The 13,358-nt window shown below is 38.7% G+C and overlaps 1 protein-coding gene across 4 annotated transcripts in view; it reads right to left on the minus strand.

The window, feature by feature from the left end:
• Positions 1 to 225: 225 nt before the first annotated feature.
• The window catches only part of CTSS (cathepsin S), a 50,999-nt gene continuing 37,866 nt past the window's right edge, over positions 226 to 13,358 (minus strand). For all 4 annotated transcript variants that reach the window (XM_036905236.2, XM_057500710.1, XM_057500709.1 and 1 more), the window contains one exon: positions 226 to 675. In XM_036905236.2, the coding sequence (XP_036761131.2) occupies positions 576 to 675 (100 nt within the window). In that variant the 3' untranslated portion in view covers positions 226 to 575. The remainder of the gene's footprint in view (positions 676 to 13,358) is intronic.

Here is a 13,358-nt window from a genome sequence, read left to right on the forward strand (position 1 = left end):
GTGCTTGAAAACAGATTGTCTCTTAAGCATTTGTCTACTTTAACATCATTCATTAAAAAATTTACTGAATCCTTTTATGTACAAAAATACAATCTGAGTCCTCAGGACATTAATAACCTAAAAATTTCTTCCATTAAAGTTGCCCTAGCTCATCACCAGCATGCCACAATTTATATTCTCATGATAGATTATAATGGTTATCTAAAAATAAAAAAGTGGTAATGACAAAGTTGAAAGACAGATATTTATTAAGCACTTATATGCCATCAAGTTACAAAAGGATATCAGGGGATTTAAAAAGAGAAAGTGGAAAACAAGACAATGACAAACATGACAGAATGTCTCAAGTTGACCAATTCTCATACAGTATCTATAGTACATTAGTAATTTACTCAGCAAATTTGTTTCCAAGATGTGGTAAATTTAAAAAGAGGAACAATTAAACTATACATTCAGTTAGTACAGTAAATATGCATTGATCATAACACACTTATTTCTACTGGACACAGCAGGTAAAATTAAGTTAAGAGAAAGTGTTTCATTTTTTTTGACTTGTTATAAAATGAAGAGATCCTTTAGATTTCTGGGTAAGAGGGATAACTAGCAATCCCACAATGATTTCCACTATTTCTTGCCATCCGAATATATCCTTGGTCACCAAAGTTAAGGCCCCAGCTTTAGAAAAAGAAGTAACACAAAATTACAAATGAATATAATCAAATCACATTATCAACTTTTTTTATATTGTTAATGTACTTGAACAACATTATGGTTACTAGACTCCCCCTATTATTAAGTCCCCCCCCCACATACCCCATTATAGTCACTGCCCATCAGTGTAGTAAGATGCTATAGAATCATTACTTGTCCTCTCTGTATATATTGCCTTTCCCATGTCACCCCCCTGCTACAGTATGTGTGCTAATCGTAATGCCCCATTTCCCCCTTAACCCTCCCTTCCCACACATCCTCCCAAGTTCCTTTCCCTTTGGTAACTGTTAGTCCATTCTTGGGTTCTGTGAGTCTGCTGCTGTTTTGTTCCTTCAGTTTTTTCTTTGTTCTTATACTCCACAGATGAGTGAAATCATTTGATACTTGTCTTTCTCCTCCTGGTTTATTTCACTGAGCATAGTACCCTCTAGTTCCAGCCATGTTGTTGCAAAACTTCCCCAGGGATTTTAGGCAATTATTTATTTAAAATTTTTTATTATGGTATTATTGATATACACTCTTATGAAGATTTCACATGAAAAAACAATGTGGTTACTACATTCACCCATATTATCAAGTCCCCCCCCATACCCCATTGCTGTTACTGTCCATCAGTGTAATAAAATTAAGCAATTTTCAAGGAACAATTTGGAAAGCTTTAGTGCTATGTTGATGAACAGACTTAATAGCTAAGGAAAACAATATAAGTTCTATCCCAAACCTTAATCCTCTTTGTAAATGTGTCCTCAGGGATAGAGTGCTATTATCCTTTCCATAGGTCCATCCCTAAATGTTTTTGGATAGGAGCATAGATGATGATTCTCTATTAAACTTAAATTCCTTTAGAGTATGTCAATTAAGAAATATTTTGAAAAATTACTATGAATAAAGCATAGGACAGGGAATTCTAAAGTAAACAATAAAATGGAAAGCTCCCAAACAGATTTTTGATCTAAAAGTGGAGCTGAAATAAGATTTTCTCATAGTTAAAGCCGTCAAAAAAATGGTATATATTGCCTTGGGAGGAGATGTGCTCAACAGCTTACATAACTTATTAGGAATATTGCAGAGGGATTTCATGGGTTAGATAAGGGTTAGAGAAGATCAGTGTTTCTCTCACTTTTTGATTTCATGGACTTTGAGAATTTCAAAAAAATTTGTAGACCGACATAACATTACCAATTTTTAAATTAACACATAAAGATATTTTTAAAAGCCATACTCTTTATTATCATCATGATGTTTTAAAAGGAAGGATATTTTAACACCAAAAACAAAAGTTAAGAGGAAATCAAATCAAAATCTCCTTTGAGCCAAAAAATTTAGATCTATGAAAGATTCACTAAAACTTTTTTTTTCTCACTATATCAGACTGGTGAAAAAAACAGACAAAATCCTTGTAAGAGAAATGATTTCTGAAGTTCTTTAAGATTCTGAGATTTTCACTGTGTGGGTAAAATTGTAATATTTCCAGAATATCTTGCTTGGCTTTAGTACATCTGCATATCAACAGGTGCTCAAGGGTGGAGAGAAGTATGGCTTTAGTGCATTTGCGTATCCTCAGGGGAGGAGAGGAGTTCATCTCCATATCAGTGGGTAATTATCTGGGCTATGGAGGGTGTTTCTGAACCTGAGAGTTTAAAGGAGGGGCTGGCTTGCTTCCTTCTGGAGCAAGGGAGAGAGCCGGCCCTGACTGCAGTTTGTAAGCAATAAACAGGATTTAAACTTTATATCTCCCTTTGACTGATTTTGGTTTTTAGAGGTATTTTGCCCTGGGATATCCTTTCCTCAGACTTACAGACTGTAAGTACATAAATAATTATAATATGAGGCAGAGTTCATTAAGTGCTATAGCCAGGATACAAATAAAAGCATAAATTGAGAAAATGCTTACTGTGTTTATATTTGGACAGCAGTAATAAAGTTGATTTGGGGCCTGTAGCTCTGGGGAGAAGGAGTTTCCCAGGCCAAGTGAGTCCCCAGTGAATGTAATAAAACTGAAGTAAGTCAAGGGAAAGGGCATGTTGGGAGAAAGGCTTTTATTTCTTACAGCTTGCTTGGAATCCCTAGCCAGGCTCCCCACCATCCATCCCCTCTGGCCACAGTGCTTGCTTTCCTTCCCTTCCACTGCTTCTGGGAGGAACTTCATGGGACCTTGGTGACTGGCAAGTGCAAGACCAACTATGTAGCAGAAACCGAGGGGAGGAGGGAATGATCCTTTCCTTTCCTTCCTCCTTGCCCTGGATCTACAGGAGGCTCTGAAACATCCATTGGCATGTAAATGGACTAAGGCTAGAAGGGAGATTCTAGAAATTCTGCCATTTACCCCATAGGGCCATGTTGTGAAGACCTTAGAATAACAGGATGTGGAACTTACAGTTTAATTCCACTGGCAAAGGGAAGTAGTTGCAAATTTTTGCTCAGGAATCAAAGGAAGATTGTGTTTTTGACTGCAGTGGAGAAGCTAAGAAGTGTTGATTTATTACAAGAAGCCAAGAGCCATAATTTAAAATGGCTGTGCTTTAATAGTTCTTAATGTTCTTTGTATCAGCAATTAATTGGACACTTTTCAGATCTTATTTTTATCTCTCTTGTACCATTTAGCAGGGTTGTTTACCCTCACCACACTTCTCCCAGATACTACTGTGTCCTGATTCTTCTCTCTGGTCACTCCTTAAATTCAATGACTCCTTTTTTTTTATTACTTTCATTACCTGCCCCTCCCCTGCTTAAATCCTTTAATGCCTCCTCACTACCTTTAGATAAAACCCAAAGTCCACTGTCACCTCTTATCAGTGGATGCAGTGCTTCTTTAGTATCTAGTTCAATAAGCAAAAACAGTAATAAGAAATTCTGGCTAAATTATTATTTTTTTAATAGGCATGATTTACTGAGTACTTAATCTTTAGTAAACAGTTTAACATATATGTCTCATTTAGCCATCAGCCTCTTTATATGTGTTATCATCTTTTTACTAAAGAGAAAATGGGCAGTGTGGTAAAGTGGCTTGCTCAAAGTCACACAGATAGTTAATTGTGAAGCCAGGGTTCAAATCTGCAATTGTTTTATTCCACAGCTTGCTTTAATTTTTATACTATCCCTATCCTTAAATTATTCCTTAAGTGTGATAGTATGACAAATGAAAATCAGACCAGAGCATCCAGGATCTTATATAGTATCTTACTACTTAGTTATTTCACTGCCTTAAAAAGTAGGTAAAAAAATTTAGGTAAACTGAGTTTGGACCTTAGTTCTGGTAATGGGAATTGAATTGAGGCTCTTGGAGTAATAGTGTGAATTAATTCAGTGAAATCTAGGAGTTCCAGATCCCATTCAACATCTGGACAATTTACTTTTCCCAGCTTTGTAGACCAAGGTCAACTATCCCAAATTTTTTAGAAGATCCCAGACCTATTTTTGACTAACTACTAACCCTCCCTTAAAGAGTACAACTGATTTAAAATCTCAAGCTAAATATTCTTTCCTTCAGAACTGTACAAGGTCAGCTACAAATATTTTTTTCAGCCTTATCAAGTTATTTTTATTAACTCTATGTCCCTTTCACTCAAACTGCAAATTTATGTGAGTTTCTTAACTCAGTATCAGGGGTTTCCTATTCTGTATTATAGGGATAAAATGCCTGTCTCATAGGTCTCCTTAAAAAAATCAATGAATTTAAAGTACTTGCACAATAGTGCATATGCAGTGAATGCTCAGTGAGGAGAGATAGCTATTGTTGTTATTATCCAAGTATAAGTCCATCTGATTGAACTCAAGTAGAGTCCATCCATTTTTTTTTTAAACTATAGCCTTTTTCTAGGGTGAACAACAGTTTGCCTGGGTCTGTCCTGATTTTAAAAATAAAGTTCTGTGGCCCGGGAAAACTTTTAGTCTTTGACATAGTGAGTTGGTTGGTCACCCTTCTTTCTCTGCACATAATTCAGACATTTCTTCCATAAAATGAGTGCCAATTTCCTTTGTAACAAATTGCATTCCTGAGATTTTTAGGCTGTGCTTATAGTATCCTAGAATTATGGAGTTAAACAAGATAGACAAAGTCTTTTTAAAGCCTACATTCCTTAAAGTTGATCCTAGAACAATGTGGTGTTCAGGGCATTGACCCCCATGCAGTCAAAAATCCATGAATAAATTTTGACTCCCCCAAAACTATTAATAGTCTGCTGTTGACTGGAAGGCTTATTAGTACCATAAACAGTCAATTAACACATATTTTGTGTGTGATATGTATTATATGAGGTATTCTTACAATAAAGTAAGCTAGAGAAAAGAAAAAAAATTTTAATTGTTGCAAATCTCCCAATTTTCCATTATATTTATTTTAAAAATCCATATATAAGTGGACCCATGCAGTTCAAACCCATGTTGTTCAAGGGTCAACTATATATGGGAAACATGCAATACACAAATAAATAATATGATATAAATATTATAAAGAAAAATAGGGCAGGGTAAGGGGATACAGAATGTTGGGAGTCAGGGCTACATTTTAGATGAAATAGTCAGGGAACACTGCTCTGAGGGAATATCTGAGCAAAGACCAAAATTGATATTGCAAAGGCACAAGTGATGCAAAAATCTGAGAAAACAGCTAATGTGTCTGAGAAATAGCAAGTGTACCTTGAGAAAATGTACTGAGAAAAGGCTGGTGTACCTACACCTGAGTTAGAGAGGGGAAAGTAGTTAGAGAGGTGGTTGGAGAGACAGGCTGAGGTCAGATTATGTCATGCTTTTATAAGTCATGGCTTTTATTTCAAGTGTGAAGGAAAATCTCCTCTAATGAGGTTTGAAGTAAAGTTTGAAGTAAGGAGAGTAACATAATCTGCTTTGTGCTTTAAAAGATCATCCTGGCGGGAGGGGATTCAAGATGCAGGCATGAAAGGTGAGACAGAGAACTCCTCCCAAAACCACAAATAGTATGAAAATATAGTTAATTAATACAACTAACCCTAAAACAGCAAAAAGAAAGAAGACTGAAACAGACTGCATACAGACCTCACGAACAGAGCAGACCTCATGAAACAGGGTAACCTACAAAAGCCTTAATCCAGAGGGACCCAGGCCATTCCCCCACCCAAGATTACCAGCGGGAGGAAGAGAAACGGAGCAGGGAGGGGGTGGAAGCCTGAGACTGCTGAACACCAGCCCTGGAGGTCTGCTTTGCGAGCAGAAACCTATATTGTGTGGTGCTCTGGACGCTGGGGAGTTCGGACAGGCGAGTGCTTGGGAGACTGAGATTCCAGCCATTTGTGGAGGAGGGGATCCACATCTGACCACTCTGTGTCAGAGGGAAGGCAGTCTGCGAGTCTTCCTAGCAGCGAGAGGGCTGCTGAAGGGGCAGGGTTTGCATGGAACTTGTTGCATGGGAGAAGGGAGAGGTGGACAAGGTTCTCTGGGAGTGCTCTGCCCAGCTGGTTGGGAACTTTGAGGAACTTCAGGTGCTCCATCCCCTTGACTGCCTACTCATCTCCTAGGCTGCTCCCCCCCAACTGTGACACTCAGTCTGCTGTGCCTTCCTCCTAGCCTGCAGGCACTGGCTCATAAACTGGCAGTCACTGTGTTGGCATCAGGCCAGCCAGAGGGAGGCCCCACCTAGAACAGCTAGAGCCACAAAGCACAGAGGCTTCCACCTGTGTGCTTGGCCCACTGGCTCTGACATTGGAGACAGGCACCGCAAACATGAATCAGGAAACAGGTCTTTCCTTCTTCCAGGCACCAGCTCCACTCTTCTACATCCCCAAACCTCACTCTAGGGGCTGAGCAGCTCCAGAGACTGGAGATTCTGGGAACTAGAGGACACCATACAGAAATATGAAATGTCAAAAGAGCATGGTCCAGACTGAAACCTCACAAACCCTGGAAAAAGGGCCAAATGAAACTGAACTCACTAATCATCCTGAAAGAGAGTTCAAAATAAATATCATAAACATGCTTATGGAAGTATAGAAAAATACTCAAGAAATCAGGAACAAATTTAAGTCAGAGCTTCAATCATTAAGAAATTCCATATATGAAATAAAAAATAAAATTGAGGGGTTTAAAAGCAGATTAGATGTAGTAGAAGAGATGGTTAATGGAATAGAAATTAGAGAAGAGGAATACAAAGAAGCTGAGGCACAGAGAGAAAAAAGGATCTCTAAGAATGAAAGAATATTGAGAGGACAGTGTGACCAATCCAAACGGAACAATATTTAGATAATAGGAGTATGAGAAGAAAAAGAGATAAAAAAGGATAGAAAGTGTCATTGAGGAGGTAATTGCTGAAAAATTCCCCAATCTGGGGAAGGAGATAGTCTCTCAAGCCATAGAGGTGCACAGATCTCCCAAAACAAGGGACCCAAGGAAGACAACATCAAGACATATAATAATTAAATGACAAAGGTCAAGGATAAAGACAGACTTTCAAAAGCAGCTAGAAAGAAAAAAGATCACATACAAAGGAAAACCCAACAGGGTATCATCAGATTTCTTAACAGAAATTTTATAGTCCAGCAGGGAGAGGCATGATATGTTTAATGCAATGAAGCAGAACAGCCTTGAACCAAGAATACTCTACACAGCAAGGTTATCATTTAAATTTGAAGGAGGGATTAAACAATTTTCAGGGAAGCAAAAGCTAAGAGAATTTACATCCCACAAACCACCTCTACGGTGCATTTTGGAGGGACTCTTAAAGATGGAAGTATTCCTAAGGCTAAATAGATGTCACCCAAGGGATAGATAAAGAGATCAGAATATGATTCACAACATACAAAGAATGGAGGAGGAAGAAAAAGGAGGAAAAAAAAGAATATTCTGGTTGTGTTTGTAATAGCATACAATGTGAGTTAAATTAGACTGTTAGATAGTAAGGGAATTACCCTTGAACCTTTGGGAACCACCAATCTAAAGCCTGCAATGGCAACAAGTATATACCTACCGATAAACACCCTAAATGTAAATGGTCTGAATGCACCAATCAAAAGACACAGTCACTGAATGGATAAAAAAACAATACCCATCTATATGCAGCCTAGAAGAGACTCACTTCAAACCCAAAGACATACACAGACTGAAAGTAAAGAGATGGAAAAAGATATTTCATGCAACTAATAGGGAGAAAAAGCAGGAGTTGGAGTACTTGTATCAGACAAAATAGACTTCAAAACAAAGAAAGTAACAAGAGACAAAGAAGGACATTACATAATGATAAAGGGGTCAATCCAACAAGAGGGTATAACAACAAGAGGGAGACTTCAACACACCAGACAGAAAATAAAGAGACAGAAGCACTGAACAATGTATTAGAACAGATGGACCTAAACACTCCATCCAAAAGCAACAGGATGCACGTTCTTCTCAAGTGCACATGGAACATTTTCAAGAATAGATCATATACTAGGCCACAAAAAGAACCTCAGTAAAGTAAAAAGGATTAAAATTGTACCAACCAGCTTCTCAGATCACAAAGGTATGAAACTACAAATAAATTACACAAAGCAAATGAAAAAGCCCTCAAACACATGAAGGTTTAATAACATGCTCCTAAATAATCAATGGATCAATGACCAAATAAAAACAGAGATCAAGGAATATATGGAGACAGATGACAACAATAATTCAGCACTGCAAAATTGTAGGATGCAGCAAAGGCTGTGCTAAGAGGGAAATATATTGCAATAGAGGCCTACCTCAGGAAAGAATAACAATCCCAAATGAACAGTCTAAACTCACAATTAATGAAAGTAGAAAAGGAAGAAGAAATGAGGCCCAAAGTCAGTAGAAGGAGGAACATAATAAAGATTAAAGCTGAAATTAATAAAATTGAGAAAAATAAAGCAATAGAAAGAATCAATGAAAGAAGGAGCTGGTTCTTCAGGAATATAAATAGAAGTGGTAAACCCCTAGCCAGGCTTATCAAGAAGAATGAGAGTCTACACACATAACAGAATCAGAGATGAGAAAGAAAAATCACTACAGACACCAACTATGAAGGAATACTATGAAAAAGTATATGGTAACAAACTGGATAACCTAGAAGAAATGGACAACTTTCTAGAAAAAGACAACATTCCAAGGCTGTGCCAGGAAGAAACAGAAAATATGAATAGAACAATTACCAGCAAAGAAATTGAATTGGTAATTTAAAAAACTACATAAGAACAAAATCCTTGGACCAGATGGCATCACTGCTAAATTTTATCAAACATTTAGTGAAGACTTAATACCCATCCTCCTTAAAGTTTTCCAAAGAGTAGAAGAAGAGGGAATACTCCCAAACTCATTCTACGAGGTCAGCATCACTCTAATACCAAAACCAAAGACATCACAAAAAAATAAAATTACAGACCAAAATCCCTGATGAACATAGATGCAAAAATACTCAACAAAATATTAGCAAACTGAATTCAAAAACACATCAAAAATAGCATCCATCATGAAGAAGTTGGATTCATCCCAGGGATGCAAGGATGGTACAACATTCAAAAAACCATCAACGTCATCCACTACATCAATAAAAAGAGAAACAAAAACCATATGATCATCTCCATAGATGCTGAGAAAGCATTCAACAATCTTCAACATCCATCATGATAAAAACTCTCAACAAAATTGGTATAGAGGGCAAGTACCTCAACATAATAAAGGCCATATATGACAAACCATTATACTTAACATCGAGAAGCTGAAAGCTTTTCCTTTAAGATCTGGAACAAGACAGGGATGCCCACTCTCCCCACTGTTATTCAACATAGTACTGGAGGTCCTAGCCACAGCAATCAGACAACATAAAAAAAAGGCATCCAGATTGGTAAGGAAAAGGTTAACTCTCCCTTTTTGAGATGACATGATATTTTACATAAAATCCCCTAAAGAATCCAGTCCCAAACTACTATATATAATATCTGAATTTAGTAAAAGTTGTGGGATACAAAATTAATGCCCAGAAACCTGTTGCATTCGTATACACTAATGATGAACTAGAGGAAAGAGAAACCAGGAAAACAACTGCATTCACAATTGCATCAACAAGAATAAAATACCTAGGAATAAACCTAACCAAGGAAGTGAAAGACTTATACTCTAAATACTACAAGACACTCATGAGAGAATTTAAAGAAGAAAGCAATAAATGGAAACCTATCCCATGATCATGGATAGGAAGAATTAATATTGTCAAAATGACCATCCTGCCTAAAGCAATCTACAGATTCAGTGCAATCCCTATCAACATACCAACAGCATTCTTCAATGAACTAGAGCAAATAGTTGTATAATTCATATGGAACCACAAAAGACCCTGAATAACAAAAGCAATCCTGAGAAGGAAGAATAAAGCAGGGGGAATTATGCTCCCTGACTTCAAGCTCTACTACAAAGCCACAGGAATCAAGACAATTTGGTACTGGCACAAGAACAGCCCATAGACCAATGGAACAGACTAGAAAGCCCAGATATAAACCCAAGCATATAAGGTCAATTAATATACTATGAAGGAGCCATGGATATACAATGGGGAAATGACAGCCTCTTCAACAGCTAGGTTGGCACAACTGGACAGCTACATGTAAGAGAATGAAACTTGATCATTGTCTAACCCCATACAGAAAAGTAAATTCAAAATGGGTCAAAGACCTGAATGTAAGTCATGAAACCATAAAACTCTTAGAAAAAAGCATAGGCAAAAATCTCTTGGACATAAACATGAACAACTTCTTCATGAACATATCTCCCAGGGTAAGGGAAACAAAAGCAAAAATGAACAAGTGGGACTATATCAAACTAAAAACTTCTCTACAGGAAAGGACACTGTCAGTAGAACAAAAAGACATCCTACACTATGGAAGAATATATTCATTAATGATGTAGATCTGATAAGGGCTTGACATCCAAATTCTGGAAGGAGCTCATGCACCTCAACAAACAGTAAGCAAATAAGCCAATTAAAAAATGGGCAGAGGATGGGTTCAGGATGGTGGCATGAGCAGGGTTGTGGAAATCTCCTCCCAAAACCGTATGTACTCTTGAAAATACAACAAATACAACTATTCCTAAAAGAGAGACCAGAAGATACAGTACAACATCTAGGCTACATCCACATCTGCGAGAACTCAGCATCTCACAAAGGGGGTAAGATACAGAGCCATAGCTCAGCAGGACCCGAGCACTCCCACTACCCCAGGTCACCAACTGGAGGAGAGGAGTCGGAGCAGGGAGGGAGTGGAAGCACAGGACTGCTAATCAATCAGCTCTAGTAATCTGCACCAGGAGCACAGACACACATTCCATGGTGTGCTAGATATTAGAGAAACAGAAAAGTAAAATCCGAGATGGAGAGACTGCAAGTGGGTCCCCACAGCTGGCTTTCCTGTGACAAAAGAAAAGCGGGCGATTTTTTAAAATTCTTGAAGGGACAAAGGCTCAACAGCTGAACAAAACTGTCCCAGCACACTCAGCCCAGCAGGCTGGGAATTTTTGAGAAACTTTGGGCCCCCTAACCCCTTGATGGGGAAAGCAGCCCTGAAACCCCTTATGGTGAAAATCAGCCTGCCATTTGGTCCCCCCAGCCAGTGCTGCAGACAGGAACAGCCCACCCACAGCAACCATACAGAGTCTCCTCCCAGCACACAGCTAGCCAGGATGGGCAGCGGAAGCTGGTGCAAGGCCTGGGAGCCATGAAGGGGCGCCGTTCTTGCAGGAAAACACTCCTGGCACGACTGCGACTTCACACAGTGCTCTAGGCTAGGATGAAGGCGGCCCCGCCCAGAGGAGCTCAGGGGATCCCAGACACTGCCTCCTGGTGCGCAGGTAACTGGTGCAGGCAGTGGAAGCCAGAGCAAGGCTCAGGAGGCATGAAGGGGTGCTATTCTCATGGGAGAACATGCCTGGTGTGGCTGTGACCCCACTCAGGGCTCTAGGCTAGCCTGAAGGCAGCCCCGCCCAGGGAAGCTCAGGGGATACCAGCGACCACCTCCAGGTATGCAAGTAACTGGCACAGGCAGCAGAGAAGGTCACGGTGAACAACAAGCAGGAAGGAACTTTGTTCTCCCAGCTGATACATGTGCCACCTGCCTGCAACCTCTTCTATCTCCATGAGAAGGCAGAAGAATCTAGTCCAGTCAAAGATCACCCAGACAACCCCAGAGAGAGGGCCTAATGGGATAGATTTAACGACTCTTCCTGAAAAACAATTCAAAATAAAGGTCATAACCATGCTGATGGACCTGCAGAGAAGTATGCAGGAACTAAGGGATCGAGTCAGGAGGGAGAATACAGAAAGAAAACAATCTCTGGAAGGATTTAAGAGCAGACCAGATGAGGTGCAATAGACTGTTAATTGAGTAGAAATCAGAGAACAGGAATACAGGGAAAATGAGTCCGAGAGAGATAAAAGGATCTCTAGGAATGAAAGAATATTAAGAGAACTCTGTGACCAATCCAAATGGAACAATATTCACATTATAGGGGTATCAGAAGAAGAGACAAAAAAGGAATAGAAAGTGTTTTTGAAGAAATAATTGCTGAAAACTTCCCTAAACTGGGGGAGGGAATAGTCTCTCAGACCATAGAAACCCACAGAACTCCCAAAACAAGGGACCCAAGGAGGACAACACCAAGACACATAATAATTAAAATGGCCAAGATCATGGACAAGGACAGAGTATTAAAGGCAGCCAGAGAGAGAAAAAAGGTCACCTACAAAGGAAAACCCATCAGGCTATCATCAGACTTCTCAACAGAAACCCTAAAGGCCAGAAGAGAATGGCATGATATATTTAATGCAATGAAACAGAACCAAGGATACTGTATTCAGCATGGCTTTCATTTAAATAAGAAGGAGGGATTAAACAATTCCCAGAGAAGCAAAAGTTTAGGGAATTTGCCTCCCACAAACCACCTCTATAGGATATTTTAAAGGGACTGCTCTAGATGGCAGCACTCCTAAGGTGAAATAGATGTCACCAGAGAAAATAAAATCACAGCAAAGAAAGCAGACCAACCAAATACTAACTAAACGCAAAAAATAAAATCAACTACTCACAGTCAAAGGAAACACAAAGAGTACAGACTAAAACACCTAACATATAAGGAATGGAGGAGGAGAAATAAGAAGGGAGAGAAATAAAGAATCATCAGATTGTGTTTATAATAGCTCAATAAGAGAGTTAAGTTACATGGTTAGATAGTGAAGAAGCTGCCCTTGAACCTTTGGTAACCATGAATCTAAAGCCTGCAATGGCAATATATACATATCTTTCAATAATCAGCATAAATGTAAATGGACTGAATGCACCAATCAAAAGACACAGAGTAAAAGAATGGATAAAAAAACAAGACACATCTATGTGCTGCTTATAAGAAACACACCTCAAACCCAAAGACTTACACAGACTAAAAGTCAAGGGATGGAAAAAGACATTTCATTCAAACAATAGGGAGAAATAAGGTGTTGCAGTACTAGTATCAGACAAAATAGACTTCAAAACAAAGAAAGTAACAAGAGATAAAGAAGGAAATTACATAATGATAAAGGGGGCAGCCAACAAGAGGATATAACCATTATAAATATATATGCACCCAACACAGGAGCACCAACATATGTGAAACAAATACTAACAGAATTAAAGGAGGAAATAGAATGCAATGCA

This window comes from Manis pentadactyla, chromosome 4 (genome assembly GCF_030020395.1).
Source record: "Manis pentadactyla isolate mManPen7 chromosome 4, mManPen7.hap1, whole genome shotgun sequence".
Lineage (NCBI taxonomy): Eukaryota > Metazoa > Chordata > Mammalia > Pholidota > Manidae > Manis > Manis pentadactyla.